At 35.6% G+C, this 20,964-nt stretch overlaps 1 protein-coding gene across 1 annotated transcript; it reads right to left on the bottom strand.

Moving 5' to 3' along the window:
• Positions 1-4,732: 4,732 nt before the first annotated feature.
• LOC118185566 (uncharacterized) lies at positions 4,733-19,777 on the bottom strand. The gene is made up of 5 exons (XM_035355441.2): positions 19,569-19,777; positions 15,348-15,447; positions 11,282-11,409; positions 7,327-7,471; positions 4,733-5,093 (listed from the first exon to the last, which is right to left on the bottom strand). The coding sequence occupies exons 1-5, from the start codon at positions 19,609-19,611 to the stop codon at positions 4,871-4,873; spliced, it is 639 nt and encodes a 212-aa protein (XP_035211332.1). The 5' UTR covers positions 19,612-19,777; the 3' UTR covers positions 4,733-4,870.
• Positions 19,778-20,964: the final 1,187 nt, after the last annotated feature.

Genomic DNA, 20,964 nt, shown 5'->3' with positions numbered 1-20,964 from the left:
ATTCAATGCACGCAAGATATTAAAGGAGGAATAACATCATACACTTTCACGTGCAAATACATAAGGTATTCAAGCGTATTCAACGCTACAACGCATTCAAAATGTAGTACAGCACATTGGCGTATGTATTCTAAATACAGATGCCACGTAGCAATGTTGTAAATGCAAACAACATACAGGAAAACTGTGCATGTTTGTTTGTTTAATCATTCTTGCAAAACATATGAGAGTTCTCTGCCTAAGCGAAAGATGCCTTCGGAGAGGTCTTTGGAAAGGAACCTAGTTCACATGCCGCTTTCTTAGCATGACTTCGTGATGTGGTGGTCAGCACGCTCGACGCTTATTCGAGAGGTGCGTGGTTCCAGTCCCGGCGAAGGAGTTGCTCATTTTTCATTTCGTGTGCTTCCAAAAATTTTAATGACTCAGCTGTATTCGTGCTCAAAATTGCAACATACCTTTATTCTATCTAAAATGCAATGCATTGCATTTGTCGAGTGCTTTTGCATTCTAACGCGTTCATACTACAGAAAGTCTCATTATGAACATAACTGATAAAAATGCATATAATTACAAAATAATTAACGATTTTATTTCAAAAGCTCCTCGATATGTTGTAGGTTCCTTTCCGCTGTGCGCACTTCAAATCACACGTCTTTATACTCTTGAGAACATAAAAAAATATTTTTAGCTCTTTGCAATCGATCGCAAATCTTTCATAAGTAAAATATGCTCCATATTTTTATTAGTACACAACACTTTTTTGGCAACGTGCGACACTTTCAATAGCTAGAATGCGAAGTGTAGATGTTTAATGTTTATTCTGAGGTTTTATGCTGTGTGCGGTGAAGACGGCTTTTCCCAGGGAACATATATTTTCTTTTATCCTTTCTTCCTCGAGTCAGCGCGAGTGGAATTTTCGGGAGTCGTCGAAATATTTGCAAAGAATGCAAAGCAGCTGACAGGATGTTAGATTGTAGTATTCTATGCCCCGAATGGTAACTTTGAATTTCCGAGGTTGTAGGAAAGGGGTATGGCATTGACAAATAGCTTCATGTTTATTTTTTTATTTTTTTATTTATTTTTTTATTTTTTTATTTTTTTATTTTTTTTTTGCCTCGACGAATAATGCATTTGATTTGCAGTTCCTCTCCGATAAAAGTAAATTTTTCTTTTAAAAAATTTAAATGTCTTCAAACATAAGAACGTTTACATTTATTGGTTGATTCAAAAGTACTGCAAATCTTTACACAAACATGTACTTTCGACATATAAACATATTTTCTTTTATAAATAATAAGAGAATCGCCGAAATTGTAAGCATGGATATTCGTAGCTGAAAAACGATTCGAATAATTTGATTCGTAACGAGTACTCCAAACCATTACAGATCACATCCAAACCATTTGTGCTGATTCATCAGGCTTGGACTGTGATCTTTTTCCATTAATGTTATTGTAGACGATCCATTTTTTAGAGGTAGTTTGTTTCAAAAAAAGGATCGATTACATCACGATTGAAACGCGTATCTCAAACATTGATTCCCTGTGTTAAGTGAATTTCTTCCAATTCATGCGGAAGCCAAATATTGAGCTTCTTAACGAGTTCAAGACATCTTACGTGATCAAAAAAGGAAGCAACAATCTCTGCTAGGCGTACATTTTTAACATATGAACTCTACGATTTCGAGGACGAGCAAAGTCCTTCTTCATCAGGAGCAAAGAAATCTGCAACTGAAAAACCAAATTACGAACATATTTATATCCAAAGGAAGTCAAGAAAAACCAGAGTGTAGCGCCATCTGTTAGTAGAAATAATAATGAAATTTGAAAAATTAGGATAATGGAATTTTAAAAGCTTTAGGAAGGATTGGATTAAAATCATTAAATAAATATGGCAAATTTTTGTGAATGTGAAAAGTTTTAAGAAAATATAATTCTCCAGTGGAAGAAGCTTTCTGCATAATTTTTGCAGACCCAAAGTCGAAACTGTGATTAAATTTCTAATTATGATTAGCAATCGAAGACTTCTAAATTTTATCTTTTCGGACATAAGATTCGTGTTTCTTAATGCTCGTTTGGTGTGGCCGATATATCTCGAAACACACTGACAAGATATACCATAAATTTCCCAAGAATTGAAGTCGGAAATAGCATCATTAAAAACTGAACTAAGAATTTTATTAACAGCCGAGAAAATGACTTGAAAATTGAAAATCTTGTGAATTCTTTGCAATTTTGTAACTGACAGAAGTATGAAAGGGAAGCTCGACTAACGTTATTTCTAACAGCGGAGTGTTTTCTTAGATGAAAAGAGGTAAACATTTTAAGAAGAAAACTTCATTAAAAGAAAACCTTTACGATTTATTTTATCTTCTGCCTTGATCTTACCTGATTTTCAATTGTTCTGTGCGATATATTTAACTATTTTGCAATCTCGCATAAGTATGTGATGATTCTGTTCAATTATGGCTTTAATCTGTTATCAACAACTTCAGAAGGTCGACCAGAGTAATATTCAAGAAAAAAATTTCCAGAACGAATTTTTTTAACCAATTTCTGACACATATATTCTTTTAAGAAATCGACACCATAAATTTCATATATCTCTTTGTCAACCTCAGCCGCTTTCTTGCAGTTAAGAAAATAAAGTAAAATATGTCGAAAATGTTTATTTTTGTACTCTATGTTAAAACGAACCGTAATTTAAAAGTTGTAAACAAAAATGCAAGTAATTTGTTTGTATAGCAACTTAAAAGTATCATCTGACAGATCTCAAAGGAAATAAATTATTATTCACAGGAGAATACCAAAATAACCATAACCGAAATTACTTGTTATTATTTGTGCAAACCGAAATTACTTTCTTAAATTTAAAGACGTTATGTAATAGAAAAGTTCATTATAAAAGTCTTCCTTCATGCAAAATTATAAATTTGTAGGTATATATATATATATATTGTTACGAATTTAGTACTTACATAGCTAATTTCAGTAGACTTATAATTAAAATTGTTGTATTTCTCCGTGTAATGCAGTGAGAGACAAATTTTAAGAGAAAGCTATGCCCGAAAAAGTAAGAATACAAGGGCACGTTAATTTAACTTTCAGTAAATGGATATCTTGGTAATTTGTATTGAAACTGAATAAATGTAATTGACCACTATATGTTAGCTGTAACCTTAATTCTACACTCTTATTGCATTCCAGAAATCTCGAGGAGCAGAAACTACTAGAAATTTCTCTCGACCAGATGAAAATTATAAAAAACCGGAGAGAGAGCTTTTCAGTTCAGTTGCTCAGTTACTGCTATTGCGAGTTGTTATTTTCGAGTGAATTTGGAAATCCGAGTTAATTTTCTCTTTAGATATGCTTTGCATTACGTTAAATTTTAAAGTTTTTGTAGTTTGAAGTATTATATCGCGCGATATTGTGAACACTTGTACGAATACCTCTGAGGAAAATTCCAGAGTTCTGATGTATTTCTTTTGATAAGAATAAATTTTATTAACCTGTTATCGGGCTTGTAAATTCAATCTATTATGAATCCATACGCACCCAAACAATATTAATATTGTTGGGTTTGTACGGGTTGGTGGATTTGGAGTGATTAACGACAATACTTAAAGAAGAATCAAAAAGCAATTTATTAGCCAGTACTACTCAGGACAGTCTCAAAGACACGTATATGGTCGCAGAAAAACTACACACACGCTGAAACAATCAGCCACACAGCCTTTAGGCTATCGGGCTATAAGTGTGAAGACAGCTTCACGGAAAAGCACTAGAGTACAGCTCTCCAGTGGGCTCGGTCGTTCTCGAAACTCAACGTACGCTCGAGTCTCTTTACGTTACAACTCGCGATGCACTCGATAGCCTCAACGATGCACCAACTCGCGATACTCTCAATGATACACTCGATAGCCTCAACGGTGCATACTCTCGATGCACCAACTCGCGATGCACTCGTTAGCCTCAACGTTGCACAATCTCGATGCACCAACTCGCGATACACTCAACAGCCTCAACGATGAACACTCGCGATGCACCAACTCGCGATACACTCAACGATATACTCGATATCCTTAACGATGAACACTCGCGATGCACCAACTCGCGATGCACTCGACGATACACTCGTCAGCCTCAACGATGCAAACTCTCGATGAACCAACTCGAGATGCACTCGATAGTCTCAACGATGCACACTTCCGATGTACTAACTCACGATGCACTCGACGACCAACTCGATAGATTATAAGATCCTCGATACACTCGCAATCGACTGCTACTCCGCGTGCAAGCAGCGTTTATATAGCTTTTGGGCTGCTTTCTAAAACATTCTGGGCCAAACAGGTAAGAATTCGTTCCAGAATGCTCTATCCGTATAGCATATCGTCAGTTTTGTCGCCAAATGGGCCATTCAAAGCCAAATCTGGCAACCATACCTTTCCTTGCCATTTTATGGCAACGCTAAAAACTTGCCTTGCGGGAAAGCTATCTTACGGCGGTTGGACATTTAGTAACAATATGTTTGAGTCAAAATTTGACACGACTATTCTCCCACATCATAGGAAGAAAACATATTAATCGATATCGGAAAGCAATTTAGTTTTTACTTTCGGAAATGTGTGTTTTAGCGAAAGAAATTTAGCAAAAGAAAATTTTTTGTATAGTTAGTAACGGTAAAAGACTTTGAACACTAGAAATATTAACAGAATAACTTTAAACTGTGATTTGGCTTTTTTGCTTCCTTGAGGACATTTTATTGTAATATCCAATCCAGATTACATGATTGTACTGCAAAAACATTGAAATTAAGGTCCTCATTGATTGCAAATCTGTTCGACATGCATTTACATCAAGTTGATCTTCTACGTTTTCAACATCAGTTGCCGGATTGTATTCTTATACACTTCATTGATCTGTAGCTGTGGCAGATCTTGAATAATGCCCTCTCGAATATTGTCCGTGCATGTCATCTTCGACCCGATGTAATCGGTTCGTCGCACCATATCCAGGATAGCTTCTTTGACAGCATTTCCACAATTGCTGGATATCACCTCTCCAACACAAGCGACTGCATAAGCTTCGACCCTAGGTAAATACGTATAAATGCATTCAAAAGTAAGGACAAGAATAAATAAGTAAGGATCTAAATAAGGATATAAGTAAGTAAAGTGAGGATATAAGTTAGTAAATGGTTAAGTAAAAGGATATAAATATTAGATTCAAAAGTAAGAATACGAATGACAACTTTATACCGAGCTCTCCAAAACATTGGATTCTTTTTTTTTTTTTTTTTTTTTTTTTGTTATTGTGACCAGTCTCACTCTCAGTAACATCAGAAAAAGACCCCCGAAATTCATCGCGGTAAGGAGTGCAAGATTGCGCCTGCTGTGGCTGTTCCACCGCTTTTTCCCTACCACAATCTCTCTAGAGGACTTTCGGCTTGCCGCATATTTTGTGTGCTCCTATGCCGCACAGACACTACACATATATAAACATCCATGCCTTCACGATGATTCAAACCCGGACGCTTGGTAGAGCAGTCAGCGTCGCTATATCCCGGTTGGGCGGCTCCATTTTACGGAAAATGTTCACCAATATTCTTTTTCTGAACGCAAAATGAATTACGAAAGAGGTACTGATCCTGTTCTTGCAAGAGTGAAAGACCTGAGGACTGAAACGAGTTTCAACGATGATTAGTCAAACCAAGTTCAACATCAAGCAAATGCTGCCCATTATTCATGAGATTTCAAAGCACAAGAAATGTGCTCGACGTTTATCCTTCAGGATGATCATCAACATCAGCAAAGACCAAATGAAGGATTAAAGAAGCACCTGAATCTTCTGCGCACAGATTGAAAACAACTAGTCATAGTTAATTTCAGGTGGCATTTATGGTGCAGTTATACTTCAATAAGAAGGGTTATACTGAAGTACAATTGCAGTACTGAAGGGTTATAGACTATATTGTACTTCAGCAAGTACGACATGTTCCTAAAAACATGAGCAATTATCTTGGTAATTGCATTCATTAACTTTAGGATTGGAAGCCACTCGCAAAGAATGGGACCTGTGCGTCCACCAAATCTGACAACTCCCTATTTCTTTCCTTGGTGTTTTATGAAATGCACAGGATGATTGATGGGTGGGAGCCTCAACTTACTAAAAGTTTTATTTCAGGTACGAAACTCCACCGTCTCTGTTTCGATAAGTTTTCTTTTATTTTTCAATTCAAATAACGAAACATAGGACATCTACAATTATCTACCGAATCTACAGTATATAGAATTGTTATATCTATATAGTTTACTCTTCTGAAATGCTATTTCTGTGGATAAATTCTCCTTTCCATAAAATGGATCAATACATTTGAATCACCCTGTTATATTGTAGAGTCCCTAGGACTTTTTTCCTGAAGCAGGAGACACGATAAATGAGCATGCTCTCTTCGGGACTCGAACCTGGACCTCTTGGATCCCCGCCGAGTGTGCTAACCGTTGCACCACGAAAGCATGTCGAAAGGAGATAGAAACTTCCTCTTTTGAAGGGAGACTGGGGAATAGGACCCAATCAATCACCACCACTTTTGTTCCAGTTCATTATCCACCACCATTTTAGTTTGGGCACCACTGTAGAGTCATTAAGCTATTTTTTGAAGCAAGAGATGTAAAAAATGAGCAATTCCTCGCTGGGACATTAGGCTATTTTGAAGCAGGAGACGTGAAATATGAGCAGTGGCCTCACCGGGACTCGAAACCTGGACTTCTCGGATACGCGCCGAGTGTGCTAACCCTTACACCACGAAGGCATGCCGAAAGGAGAGAGAAAATACCTTATAATATTACTTACTAAAAATGATATGCTTTTCTGATACCGAAAGCTGCATTATGAGCCTGCAGATATTTTAGCGTAGCATTTAATGAGATTTAGAACAGCACTTTCAGTTAATAAGATTCAAATTGTTTGTAAACCATAGCTATTTACACCTCTTTTTCGGATTTTTAAGGAGCATAATAGCGGCCGAGTGGTTAAAAGGTTGCACAGAGTTAGTCTCGTGACCTTTTCCATGTGTATCGTAAATACGAGCCAGTTTCCCTCTGAAAGTTCTGCTCTAAATCATTCCTCCTCTAAGGCACACAGTGGTGGAAGGAGAGAGAAAAGAGCGGATAATATGAGGCTTAGTTTCTTCTCTCAAATTTGCGTATAAATTTCTCACATTTACTTTTTCATCAGTAATATGTATTGATGATAATTTCTTGTTTAATGATTGTCCGTGCACATATGGCAGAAAATCATACTTACGTAGAAAAGTCATACTTACATACAGAAGGTTTTGCTCCCTATGTCATCTGCTGTTCCCTCACCTTCGTAATTACTGTAAGCATTAACGGTCTCCAAATACCCAGTATTTCCACAACTTGTCTGGTAGAAGCTGTCTTTTATACATTTCAGGTGGCTCGCAACAGCTGTTTAAAAGAAAGAATACTGATTTAAATATATTTTGGAAAACTGATGTGCGTATGTGGTTGCATGTTTGTTACAGCTGTTTATATTTAATTTTCATTAACTCGAATTATTATAAACTTGTTTCGTGTGCCGTATAATTCTGTAATTTCTGTAGATTTTTTGCTTTTTGTATTGTTTTCAATTTATCAATGAATAGTTTTTTTTCAATGTTATCGAATTAATATAAATAATGCTATAGATAAATAATCTTCAAAGTATAAGAGTAGCCGCAGTTGAAACTCAGATAGTAACAGTTAAAATGTCAAGGCGTGGTGACTAAATTTCGATCCAAATTTGCTACTTTCGGCCAAATAACTCGAATTCAGTGACTTTTGAAAAAATGCGTTTTCGAAACTTGAGGAGACGATTCTAAGGCCCGGTAAACGACTGCATGTGCGTTTTCATGGTTTTCCGTATGTGTAACGCAAATATCGAACAGTTTTTCTTAGAAAGTATCCACGAAGGTATCTTTTGCTTGAGGCAGTCAGACCTCGCATACGTTATCTGAATCAAACTGAATATTCTGGAAAGTATCTTTCTCTTCTCGACGACTAGAAAAACATAGAAAAGGGAGGAAATAGCTGAGGTGTTGATGTGATTACGGTAGCCTCGAGGGCTATCTGCCTAAGGGGAGGAATGTCTTCGTGGAGAACTTTCTAAGGAAAAATGGCTCTATACACGTTAAATATGGAGAAAACCTCGAAACGCCTATGCAGCCAGCCCGTTTGCGGGATTCGAACCTCGGACCGAACTGAACAAAGTTCAGCGATTTTACCGTTCTGCTGCTGGTGGACGAGAAGAGCCGAGAATCAGCGTTATTTTAACTATTCTTGCAAGGGATATAAATGATAAGCACTCTGATTGGAGATGACGCTGAACTATTTGTAGCATAATTACTGTCGAAATGCGTATACAAAGTGAATATGAACAAAACTATAGGGCCTGATAGGAGGCAGCTATACGAGCAATATTCGTCATAGAATCCGTGGTCGGAGAGCAAAGGGCGAGAAGCTAGATGGCATTGTAAATAAATGGTATAGAAAGGATTGGCCCTGGCACCCGACGGCATTTTCTACCGTGGATTGCAGAGGGGATTGTTGGCTATACGAAAGACGCAGTTTCTGGGGCGATAGATTGGTCAAGGTGGTTCCATAGCTTGACCACCAAGATCACGGGATCTCTCGTGTTCGGACTTTTTCCTATGGGATCGTACGAAAAGCCGAATCTACGAGTGCCCATTTGAAACCAATATGGATGTGTAACCGCTAGGATCGCCGTTGTTAACGATATTCGGAAAATGTCTCATATCTTCGCAAATGTCCGTCAGTCCCTATTCCGCAGATGTGAAGCCTGCCCTACAGCCGGCGGAAGGTCTTTTGAGCAATGTCTGTGAGCATGTCCTGTTGATTATAATGTTTTCTAAAGTATCTCTTCTCGTACTTCTCTATCTTCCGACTATACATTTTACATCGAATATTGCTCGTATGGCTGCCTTTTATCACCCCCCCCAAAGTTTTACCCTCTTGTTCAAAGTCACCCTGTAAAATTCGATTATTTGATACCCATAAGAACGGCATATTCCAAGCACCATTGCAGGAATGTCGAATATTATTAGCGGGTCAAATGAATTTTACCCACTGCACTACAGTATTCCTTTTCAGCCGTCATATGCAAGGAAAATGTAAAATCGGCCAAAAGATCAAAAGAATATTTTCATGAGGAAAACAATTTATACCATAATCTAAATATGAACACCTACCTAATCTGGACAGTGACTAAAAGCTAGTTTGGAAAAAAGTTGAACAATGATCGAGTCATCCACAACTTGAGCAGCGATTTTCGAACGAGGGGGGGGCACCAGAGACCGAGTGGAAAAGTTGCTGATCACTGTTAGTTCTGTCCGAGGTTTGAATCTCAGCGAACGGGCTGGCTGTATGGGTGCTTTCGTGGTTTCCCCGTCTGTAAAGTGTATACGAGTCAGTTTGCCTTCGAAAGTTCTCTACGAAGACATCCCTCCCCTTAGACAGATAGCCCTCGAGTGCTTTTCCATAATCAAATAAACCAAACCAGTCAAATAAGCGGTCTCTCATTCGGACTAGCAGGATCATAATAAAGAACAATATTCGAAATTTATTTTGGAAAATACTGGTTACACAGAAGCTCTTTTAGCAGATTAGAAAGCTTTTTCAGCAGATTTGTAATACTAACCTGTACAGTGATTAACGTCGCTGACTTCCGTGCCGAAGGGCCCGGGTTCGAATCCCGAAGAGGTCACGGATGTTTGTAAATGTATAGTGTCTGTGCGGCGAGCGACACTCTAAATATGCGGCGAGCCGAAAGTCCTCTCGAGAGGTTAATGGTAGGGAAAGAGAGGTGGGAGACCCTGACTCGTCTCCCCGGGGATCTCTCCATCAAAACTGTGGAGAGGGGCGGAACTGCGCAATATCGCACTATCACCTGTAAGATGCTCAAGGCTGTTGCCAACGACAGGCATAAACTTGAGCTCTTTGCCACGAAGAATTTTGTGGGTTTGGGCTGACTGTCGTCCAGACACCGTGAACTTTAGCAACAAGATACTTAATATAAACACGATTTCACTAAGCCAGTCAAGGAGCGAACATGAAAGTCGCATTATTTTTAATTCATACAAATTATTCGGTCTTATCCGTTTCTTCGAACGGCTTTTAGCATAATTAGTCATCCGACTCTGTACAGGAAAGATTCCAGTGGGGTTTGATTTATTTCATTATAGCAAAGCACTCAAAGGCTACCTGCCTAAAGAGATGGATGCATTCGTAGCAGGGCTTTCTAAGGAAATCTAGCTAGTATCTATGGTACACAAGGGGAAAATCCCGAATTTCCCCATGTTGCCAGCCTTCGCGCTAGGATTCGAACTCCAGACCGAACCACGAGCGAATTTACAGTTAACTAATTAACAAATTTTCAATTAGCACTTCACTCCCTATCCTATAGGGAATTTTAGCCTTTTTAACACGAAAAGTTTGCAGTGTAGAAAAATGTACAGGTTCTGAACCTTTAAGAGTTTAATTCCGTTTGAATAAAGTGAAAAATTTTGAAGTCAAAACACTTTGTTTAAACATCATTTTTGATATTATTCGGAATAGTCTGCTTTGAAGACGACACTTATCGGCCAGTTAGAAGCGGTGCAGATAGCTGCAGAAATGGAAAAGTGGCTGACGGTTTAAAGCTCCGCTTTAATAATAAACATAAACTCTGCTTTCTGAACGAAATTCAAAGAGTATAATTATTTCTAGGTAAAAGAAGAAAGAAAACAATTGAAAACAAACAAAGTTTAAGAAAGTAAGAAAACAAATTCTCTCTTGTCTATATTAAATCTCAAGAGTGAAACATTTTGCTGTTTATTTTTTGCAATAAGTACAAAAATTTCCGAATTACAAGTACACAAACCAGAGGAACAGGTAATAAGATAGATTTTCAAATTTTTACAAAATTCATTTCTTTACATTTAAAAATGCTTAAACATGAAAATTTGAGATTTGGAAACATCTTTGCATGTGTTTTTCCCTAAATGTGAAAGAAACATATATCTTAAAAATTTCCCCAAGTAGGAAAAGTACATTTTTAGCTGACGCTTTTAGGAAATGGTATGATACAATTAGAAGTTTTGTCGCGACTGAACAATAAAATCTAAAATAATTCTAGGAACTATTTATTTACGTGACTTATGACAGCAGAAGAATAACATCCAGTTGATGTTTAGGCTTAAAGATATTTTGAGTAATTTTTACCTTTATGAAGATCGGAATCCTTTTGGCAAAGTTCTCCAATTACTTCAAGTATAGCGGTCACTTCTTTAGTATCTTTATTACATCCAACTTGATATGCTTTTTGACATTCGAAGAATTTCAATGCGTCTCTGAAAAGGAAAGAAAAATAATAAAATTCCCGAATATAGTCTGCATTTACGTGACCTATCTTTGCTTCTTTTAAAGTGTTTAAATTGCAAAAGATGGAGTAATTATTACATTTGTGTCAAATAAAAGGAGATTTAAATAAAAAAATTCTGAAAAGTTTCAGTTTTAATATTACGTCCAAATGGGCGTTTTTTTACGTTTTGTGTGTTACCTTTATTTATTAACTATCATGTTATACGTACTCAAACCATAAAATTCAATTCAACAGCAATATCGCAAAACAATTTTAAAATGAGCCTATCTTTAGAATTTCCGATACATTCAGTCTCGAGGGCTGGAGATAAAAATGTTTTTTTCTTTTTCGTGCAGTGTTGCCATTGCTTGCTTTGAAAGCGTCTAGTTTTTTAATCAGAAATTCCTTGAAGTGTTACAAAATATGAAATCGATAGTAAAACAAATTTCAAATTCAAATTAGGACTTCCACATGCCCATATTCTACGGAAGTTTACGTTATTCAAAATTGGATGGCTCTAGCTATCGTTGTTTCATCACAGTGCTAGAAACATACTGTTACGAAATGTACAGGTGTGGAGCGATTTCTTCCCCGCAAAGCAGTTTCAGGGTTGCCATAAAATGACAAAGGAAGGCCGGTTTGCCACATTTGGCGACAAATCGCCAATTTGGCGACATTTGGCGATATGCTATGGACGGATGGAGAACCTTCTGGAACGAATTCTTACCGGTTTAGCCCAGAATGTTCTCGAACACAAGCCGAAAGCTATATAAACCCTGCTGGTCCGCAGTCAGTTAGAGTGTCTCAGTGTGTGTGCCTCGTCTAGCGAAATGATAGTCAGTCATTCAGCGAGTGTCTCGAAGTCTAGCGCCGAGTTGGTCGTCGAGTGCATCGAAAGAGTCTTTTAGTGCATCGCGAATTAGTGCATCGTCGAGTTTTGTCTTAGACTGTGCTGAGTCGAGAGCTATACTCTTATGTATCGTCGAGAGCATCGCGTGGAGAGTGTCGAGAAAGCGTGTGGAGTTCCAAGAACGACCAAGCAGAGTTGGGAGATGTACTCGGGTGGTTTGCAGTGAAGTCTCCACCGTTATTGCCCGACAGCGTGAAGGCTGTGTCACTGTAAAAGTGTAAAAACAACTGTACAAGTGTAAAAACGACTGTAAAAGTGATTTTGGAGCTATCTGATTAATATTGGCAAATTAAGTGTGTTTCGATATTTCATCAAGTGTCGTCGTCTTAGATTAAAATGTATATATTTACTTCCATCAATTGTTAGGAGAAAGTCAACATATCGTTGCTTATCATTTAGTATGGTATGTATTTATTTACTCTGATAATTTTCTTCATGTTTCCATGTATTTCTTAATTACCGTTTGGTTTACTTTAGCAACAGTAATTTAGATACTAATGTGCAAATAATTTATTTAACTATGGTTTGTTAACATTCAGTTAATTGAAATTTGACATTTTGTATCTGAAGATTATATGCTTTTATCGCTTTCAGATGTTTGCCCATAAAAGTTAGGATTTTATTTCGACTTTTGAGAAATGTACATTTAAGTAAGTTACTTGTAACGTTTTGAAACAACAAACATTTTCTTTTACTTCGTTGTTCGACGTAAAAGAAGTATTGCGATCGCGAAACGTTTCGGGTACCATATTTCAGTGAAAATATCCATTATGACCGCTCTTGAATCCATTTGAACAATTGTTTTTGCATGACATCTATCTGTATGATTCGCCATAGAACGTTGAAATTTTGTATATGGGAGTACTGTGATGTTGCGCGAGTACGGGTTCGTAATAGATTGAATGCACAAATCAACATTTTTATCAAAAAAAAAAAATAAATAAATAAATCAGAACTCTGGAAATTTCGTCAGAAATATTCGTACAAGAGTGTCCCCAGTATCATACAGTGTAATCAATAGTTACACTTACAAACTATAGTTCGACCGCCTCATCCGCGACCATGAGCGCAAACACGCATGCGCCATTCGGAGCGAATTATTCTCAAAATAGGGTGGAAGGATGGCGAATTTCTTTCCCTCCAGCATTAGCTTTTTCCGGAGAAGAGAAGACCTTTCACGTCGCAAGAAGTAATGCCGCCCCTTTTGGACGAGTCTATGTGTTTTGGCAGAATGCCAACCAGGGTTGCGCTTGAGACGGTCGAACTATGTTAAGAACGTTGAACAAAGCGCAAAGCAAAACGCATCTAAAGAGAAAGCTGATCCGATGTCACGCTGAACTCGCAAGAATAGCAACACAGCTAATTAAAAACTCAGATGCTCTCTCTTCGACCTTTTATAGTTTTCAACCGCCCGCGAGGTATTTCTACCACATTCTGCTCCATTCGAGATTTCTGTAAAGCGATAAGAGAGTGGAATAATGGTAACTGTTAATTTAGTTAATTTAGTGGTCAATTGCATTTATTCAATTTCAATACAAGTAACCGAAACACCCATTTACTCAATGTTAAATGCACATGCTCCTGTATTCTTACTTTTCCGGCATAGTTTAAAATTTCTCTCGCGCTACATTATAGAACACTTTTAATTATAATTCTACTAAAATTACCTACCTAAATACAAAATTCCTCTTTTGATGCAATCGGCCGCACCAAACGTATCTACTTGTATATATACGCATTATACCCTCTGTGTATTTATTCTGATAGGTTGGTAAAATGTGTATATTTAGTTTTAAAAGTGCTTGAATTATATTGTTCTTATGCTCCAGTTAATGTTTCTGTGCTATTACTTAATAGCTGTAGAATTATTGTAACAAAAGTATTTACAGTTTAAAAGTTTTAGTAGCCCTAGACATAAGGAGACTGTCATTTGTTTACATTTGAACCTCTCAGTAGAATAGTGAACTGAGTCAGCTGGTGCACCAGCTTCAATGTCTTTTTGTAGAGTGGTGCCAAAAGTTAAATTTCAATTTTGTACACCGAAAACGTTGTTTTCCTGTCCATTCGCAGCATTGCTTATTTTTGCGTACAAAGTCTATTCTTAATTGTAAACACATTTTCTAACTGATTTTTACTATACTTGGTGTTTTAAGTTTTCCTATGGCTTACAATTTTTAAGGAAGATATTTTGAGTTTATATGTATTTGTGCTTTGCCGCGATGGGAGAACTGAATTGTTGGAATGAGAAATATATCTCTAATGAAATTCGAGTAAAAAGGTTTAAATGAAGTGCAGCAAAGAATATGTATAACATTTCATTAATGTACTTTTCCAAAATTCACAAATTTAGTCACGAATTTTTATTAATAACAATCGTAATTCAGCGTAAAGCGTAAACTCTGAATTATAGATCGACTCAAAAATATGACTTTTATCAAATGCAAGTAATACCAACTTTCACGTCATATGTTTACGAACTCGTCTGTACTTCAAAATAGCACAGTAAAGGAAACGTAAATTTACTGATTGATAATTCTCTTCTCTCCTACTCAAGTCACCAGACAGTTTCTACAGGGGGCTGAAGGATTAAGAATGGTTTTGGACCGCTCGGCCGGTGGGTTAAGAGTCAAATCGTCATCTTACTTAAAATGTAATCCTAAGTGACACTTCGTCTGTGTTATTTGTGAATTTCGGGCAATATGTGAGTAGTAACATATTGTTTTTCGCAATTCCCAGATACTTATGGGTTAAATCACATATTTTTATTTCAATTTTAGTTTTCTTTAATTCTTAAAAAGCAATTAACCAGTGAGTGTGCGCTCTAGGTCCAATGTACCACCCGATTAAAAAAAAAATCCCTTCTCAAAGCAGGTGGCCTATTTTCCCCAAATTGCGAGATCGCATGTAATCGCGTCCCAACTCAATGTTTCCGAAGTTTTTCGCCGGGAATTCTCCTTACCGACACTTAACTTACATGTCTTACGGAAACTTACACTTAAACACATTAAAACACTTACGGACAATACGCCTCTAGTTGCTCTTCATTATCTGGAAAGCCCATCATCTCTTGCTCGCACGATCTGGAATACTCCCTGGAACAGGCATTGTCTTGAGCTCCTAAATGAGATAAAAATGTGAAAAAATTAATCATTTGCCACAAAATAATCAATCTGTTTAAATGCTTAAAGTTTGTCATATGATATATTTTATGTTTTCACATTTCATTTGAAATTTGAAAAATTCAAAATTTTATTATATGACATATTATGTATTATTCTATAATTTATGCATAATTCTATATTTTATAGTCCAAAGGGGCAATTTGCCCACAAGAACTATTAATTTCGTTTTGTCATTTTGCGTTGATTCACTACAAGCGTTGTTTCACTTTTATATTTGAAGAAATTAAATAATGAAGAATCTGCATTAAATGTATGTATGTGTCTCGCATTGTGATAAAATAACGGGAACTTAGAGCCATTCAATTTTGAATAACGTAATCCTCCTGGCATATGGGCATCTGGAAGTCTAAATTTCGAATTTGTTTTATTATCAGTTTCCCATTTTGTAAAACTGTAACGAATTTTTGATTTACATACTCAAGGATTTTAAAGTGAACCATGGGCAACGTTGTGCTGAAACGTTGTGAATCGGAAATCCTAAAGATAGGCTTATTTTAAAATTATTTGGCGATATTGCTGTTGAACTGAATTTTATGTTTAAGTGCGAAGAACATGATATTTAATAAATAAAGTTAACACACAAAATGTTAAAAAAACACCCTTTTGGACGTAATTTAAAATCTGAAAGCTTTCAGAATTAAAAAAAAAAAATCTTTAACATTTCTTGGATAATTCTATAGTTATCAAAAACAAAAGAAGATTGTTTGCACGTCATAGAAATGCTTTTGATAATTTGTTTTCATGCTTAATGGGTGTATTTGTACGGCTAGAGCAATAGCTCGAATGTTTCATGAAAGCGAACGTTTTATTAACATCGTCATCTCAATTTTATACCACTCTTTTTCATTTGGTGCTACTTTGGTAGACGGTTGCAAGGATTTTGGCAATTTTTTTGGCGAGCGATACGACTTATGGTAAACCCATTGCTGGACAAGTTATTTATGGTAACCGATACTTTGTTGTCATTTTATTGAAAAAAATTCGTTTTATTATAAATAAATTCCGTATTTTAAATATTATTTATGGCTTCTAAATATTAAAAATCAATTTAATTTTGTATTTTTATTTGAAATAAAAATTTTATTGTTTATGGTATTTTATATAATTTTATGTTGTGGATGATGAAATCAATGACGTCACCTTACTTTAAAAGTAATTGGTTTTAATATCTATAAATTTATTCTAATGTTTTAAACATTATTTATGACTGTTAAATATTAAAATACAGTTTAATTTTGCATTTTTTTAAATGAGTTATTATGAACAATTATTTAAATAATTTTAATTTTATGCGTGATGTAATCAGCTCCCTGATTGGTTACTAAATATTTGTGCATTACCACGCCATTTTAAAATTTTATTATTCATCTCCTCGAATTCCTTAGATTTTAAAGCGAATGGATATGTCTGTTTCGAAGATGAATGTTGTTAATGGTAATTACCAATAATTATTGGTATCGGAATAAAAAAAATTGTCCTTTGAGACATTATTTTGCTTGGCCAACGTGGCTTTCCTAATCAAAGATTTATTTATAAATTGTTACAAGGGTCAGAGGAAATTTATTAAAAACTTTTGGAGGAAACCTGGCTGCTTCTTCAGTGAAGTGCGAGAGATGGGGATCACAGATAAAGATCGTTAAAAGAGCCGATTCTGAGGACGGCCGTATATGGTATTGTGGTCGCGGAGGAAGAAATAACAGCTGTAACGGTAAAAAAGTATTAGACATTCCTTCTTTTTTACCGACGAATATTTTCATTGATATCAAAATTATAATTCCGATTTTTTATGGTACTTATACGACAGGTAAAATACTCAAAAAAAGTGTAAGTACATATTTTTCTTTTACTTTATAATTCTATACTTCAAATTTTATTAAAAATTTAACACACCGTTTTCAAAAATTGCCGAGATATATTTTGCCACATATGTTTTAATGCTAAATAATTATATCCTATAAAACTTATTTTAAAGTATTTGAATTTAAGTAATATTTTAATTCTTTTAAGCGTTGGTATGATGCTTTTAATTCGATATTCAATTTAAGTAATATTTTAATCCAATTAAATGTTGGCGCAATGTTTTTATAGCCGTGCTTTTATTCTAATTTTTTGCTATATGAAAGTAATAATTTAACCTTACTTTACTTTATACTCTTAGTAAATGTATTTATTTACATTTGCCAGCCATATTAAAAAACTACGTTCTCAACAAAAAAATAATCCCTCATTTTTAACGATATTTATTTTTTTAAAGTTTCGAATACTTTATTATGCGTAAAATACGTAAAAACAGCGTTTTCCAAGATGGCTGAAAAACCGCGCCAATGTAAATCGCAAAAAATCCTTGCAATCGTCTACCAAAGTAACACCTTTCATTTTTCTTTTCAAATTTTATGCAGCATGTTTGGCTATCCTCAAACTTCTTTTAACAAACCGAAAGCACAAAGGTTCTCTGGAGAAGAGTCAGGTAATTTAAATTAATTCTTATTCCTGAATATTTCTTTGCTAAATAAGCAGGAATTGACCTTCTGTAGAATACTTGAGAATCCTTAGCCAATAATTTCTAGTTTCTAGCGTTTCAATGACAAATTCAGAGAAGCGTTAAATTAACCTTCTTCTGAACTCAAGCTATTTAACAGATGTCCCCTCTCAGACTTACAGTAAGCCTCTACTTGGGCTTTAACTTAAGATAGAAAATAAGAAAGTAATTTAATGCTAACTAAACTAAAACCCACTGAAGCTGCACAGAACTAACAGAGTTGGGGAAGTTCACCGGCGATTGCTAGCAGGCACGTAACAATACGGCCGAGCGTAGTTAAGATTAGTTTAAAACAATCATGTGGCCAGAAACAGAATACGCTCTACTAAGAGCTTTTAAGCTCTTCTACTGAAGTGACGAACTCTTAACTTGAATATCGGTTCTACCTCATTTACATAAAACACGATCCTGAAAACTCATTCTGGCAGGGCATTGTAGGTGGGAAATAAATAATTAAAAGAAGGCATACTTAAAAATAAAATTTAAAAAAAATCTGAAAGTTTTCAGATTTTAAATTACGTGGGCGTCTTTTTAACGTTTTGCGTGTTACCTTTATTTTTTAATATCATGTAAAATTGAGTTCAAAAGCAATATCGCAAATTATTTTTAAAATGAACATGTCTTTAGAATTTCCGATACAGAGTCTCGTGCGCTAGAGATAATTTTTTTCCTCCGTACAGTGTTGCTATTGTTCGCTTTGAAATCGTTTAGTTTTTCAATGAAAAATTCGTTTAAGTGTTACAAAATCTGAAATCGATAATAAAACTAATTTCAAATTCAAATTAAGGCTTCCACTGGCCCATATTCTATGGAAAATTACGTTATTCAAATTTTGATGGCTCTAGGTACAGTTGTTTTATCACAATGCGAGAAATATACATACACTTACGCAGATTCTTCTTTAGTTAATTTCTTTAAATATAAGACATTGCAATAATATATGGTGCCAACGATTTGAAATGTGATACAGCCTTTTAAAGGTTTCGACGGAAAATGCCAAAACGAAATTAATAGTCCTTCAGGGCAAATTGCCGCTTTGGACTAAAAATTACTATTATGAAATTAAATTATACAACTAAAACGTGTGACTAAGTCTTACGAGGGGTTTCCCGACCTTTTTATTTTATTTTTATTATCAACTACACACCTTTTTTCTTTCAAATTTAAGACATAAAAAACACATTTCTTTGAAATGCAATAATCTCGTCTTTTAGATCGCTTTGTAACTGGTTGATACCAGAAATTTTCCCCGAAAAATTCATTTACGTTACCTTCGAGAAATCTATTACTGTAAATACTCATTTCTATACGAAATAGCTTATTATGCATTCTAATGAAAACAAAACAGAAGCAGACATTTGCACTGAAAATGCCAAATCTTTACCTCAAAATAATAACGAGAAAATTGAAACAGAGCATCGTTTCCATAAAGTGGGAACGACCTTTTGTTATAATTTGCAAGCTAGGAATTAATTAATCCGGATATTATTTTACTTCAGACGAAAAGGACGACTTACCTGAAGAGGCAATCAGCAGAGAGAGTACCACTAAACCCCACATTTCGGTTTGCCTATCGGTTAATGTAATAAAACGACACTTGACTCGCTTTTAACTCTTTCAATAGCTAGATACAAAAGATGAAAATTATATGTGCGTTGCAAAATGAGGAAGGCTTCCTTTTATGTTTTAGCACTTTATCCATATGCAACAGGATATCCTCAAAGCTTGATAACCGTATCCGAGTGGCAAGTGGCGAAACTCGGACTCTTCCCTTCATTTAAGTTAAACATAAAAAATGGGGGCTGCGAAGTAAATGTCATTTTCGTATAAGGAAGCCGGAAACGCCTAGCAAAGTATGAAGGTCGTATGTTTTGTGAATATTTGTTACTCAATTACAATAACCCAGCTTTTGATGGATCGACTCCAAATCTTGCGTGTAGGATAGGCGAACAATGGCAACGGTTAGAACAGCAGGTCATTCATCAAACGGGATTAAGTCCCAGTTCACGAAGGATGACTGTGAAATTGAAATGACAATGCTTAGAAGCAGCCTCAAGTTTTTAATAATAAGAATAAATGTCGCATGGCTTTCACAATTATGGCATCTGTTTATACTGTTTATGCCTAACTATCGGAAGAACCTGATGCCAGTTAAGTTAGATAGAAGGTAATTTATTATTTTACTCATGACATTATTTAAAAAATTCACATAATAGCATATTGCACGTCATAAGGAATATGACGCGTCATTGTAATGCATAAAAATGCAAAAAAAATAATATTCAATACATGTATCACAACTGACTACGTAATCAATAGAATCATATGGTACCAATATGACATATGGAATTGCCATTTGGGTCAGCAAAAATAAAAACAAAAACATCGTTATTTTGAGCAAAAAATACGATTCATAGTCACAACTTTTTCAGTCTGATCCAGTATGGAACCTACACAAAAATTTCGAAAGAAAAATAAACTTATTCTCTCTCACTATATCAGCAACAATATCATGCAGCCATTGTTGCTGTTGTTGCCATTGCTGCTGATATCAGCACTGTTGCCACTCGAAAAAATGAGGGCTAACATTAACGTTTTAAACGTTTTTAACCCTTTCACTGTCCTCTCCTGTCCGCGAAAATTTCCCACCAATGGCCGTCTGTTTTTCGTAGCGTGTAATGTTGTTTTCTCTGTACATCTTAACTTTCCATACATGACTTTCGTAGAGGATGAATGTCAATGAGTATTGAGTAAAATTATAAGGATATAAAGCATAATGGAAAAATAATATCTCTGCTTATTTCTAACAGCAGGATAATTGGATAACATCTGTTCCAGGCGGTCTACGTCTCCCATTTTGTTGTTAATCTTTTACAATTATTGGTTTTTTTACAGTTCTTTTCTGTGTTCCAA

This window comes from Stegodyphus dumicola, chromosome 3, assembly GCF_044657685.1.
Source record: "Stegodyphus dumicola isolate Sdum_Otavi_A_Nest chromosome 3, ASM4465768v1".
NCBI classification, from domain to species: Eukaryota; Metazoa; Arthropoda; class Arachnida; order Araneae; family Eresidae; genus Stegodyphus; species Stegodyphus dumicola.
Note: the sequence above shows the minus strand (reverse complement) of the source record. Positions and strands in the feature narration are given on the sequence as shown.

What these genes read in the sequence shown, in the direction of transcription:
- LOC118185566 (XM_035355441.2), bottom strand. Translation starts at nt 19,611, where the DNA reads ATGTGGGGTTTAGTGGTACTCTCTCTGCTGATTGCCTCTTCAG. An exon ending in TCTGCTGATTGCCTCTTCAG is followed by an intron (nt 15,448 to 19,568) that starts GTAAGTCGTCCT and finishes TATCTCATTTAG; the next exon opens with GAGCTCAAGACAATGCCTGT. An exon ending in GGATTCCGATCTTCATAAAG is followed by an intron (nt 7,472 to 11,281) that starts GTAAAAATTACT and finishes TCTTTTAAACAG; the next exon opens with CTGTTGCGAGCCACCTGAAA.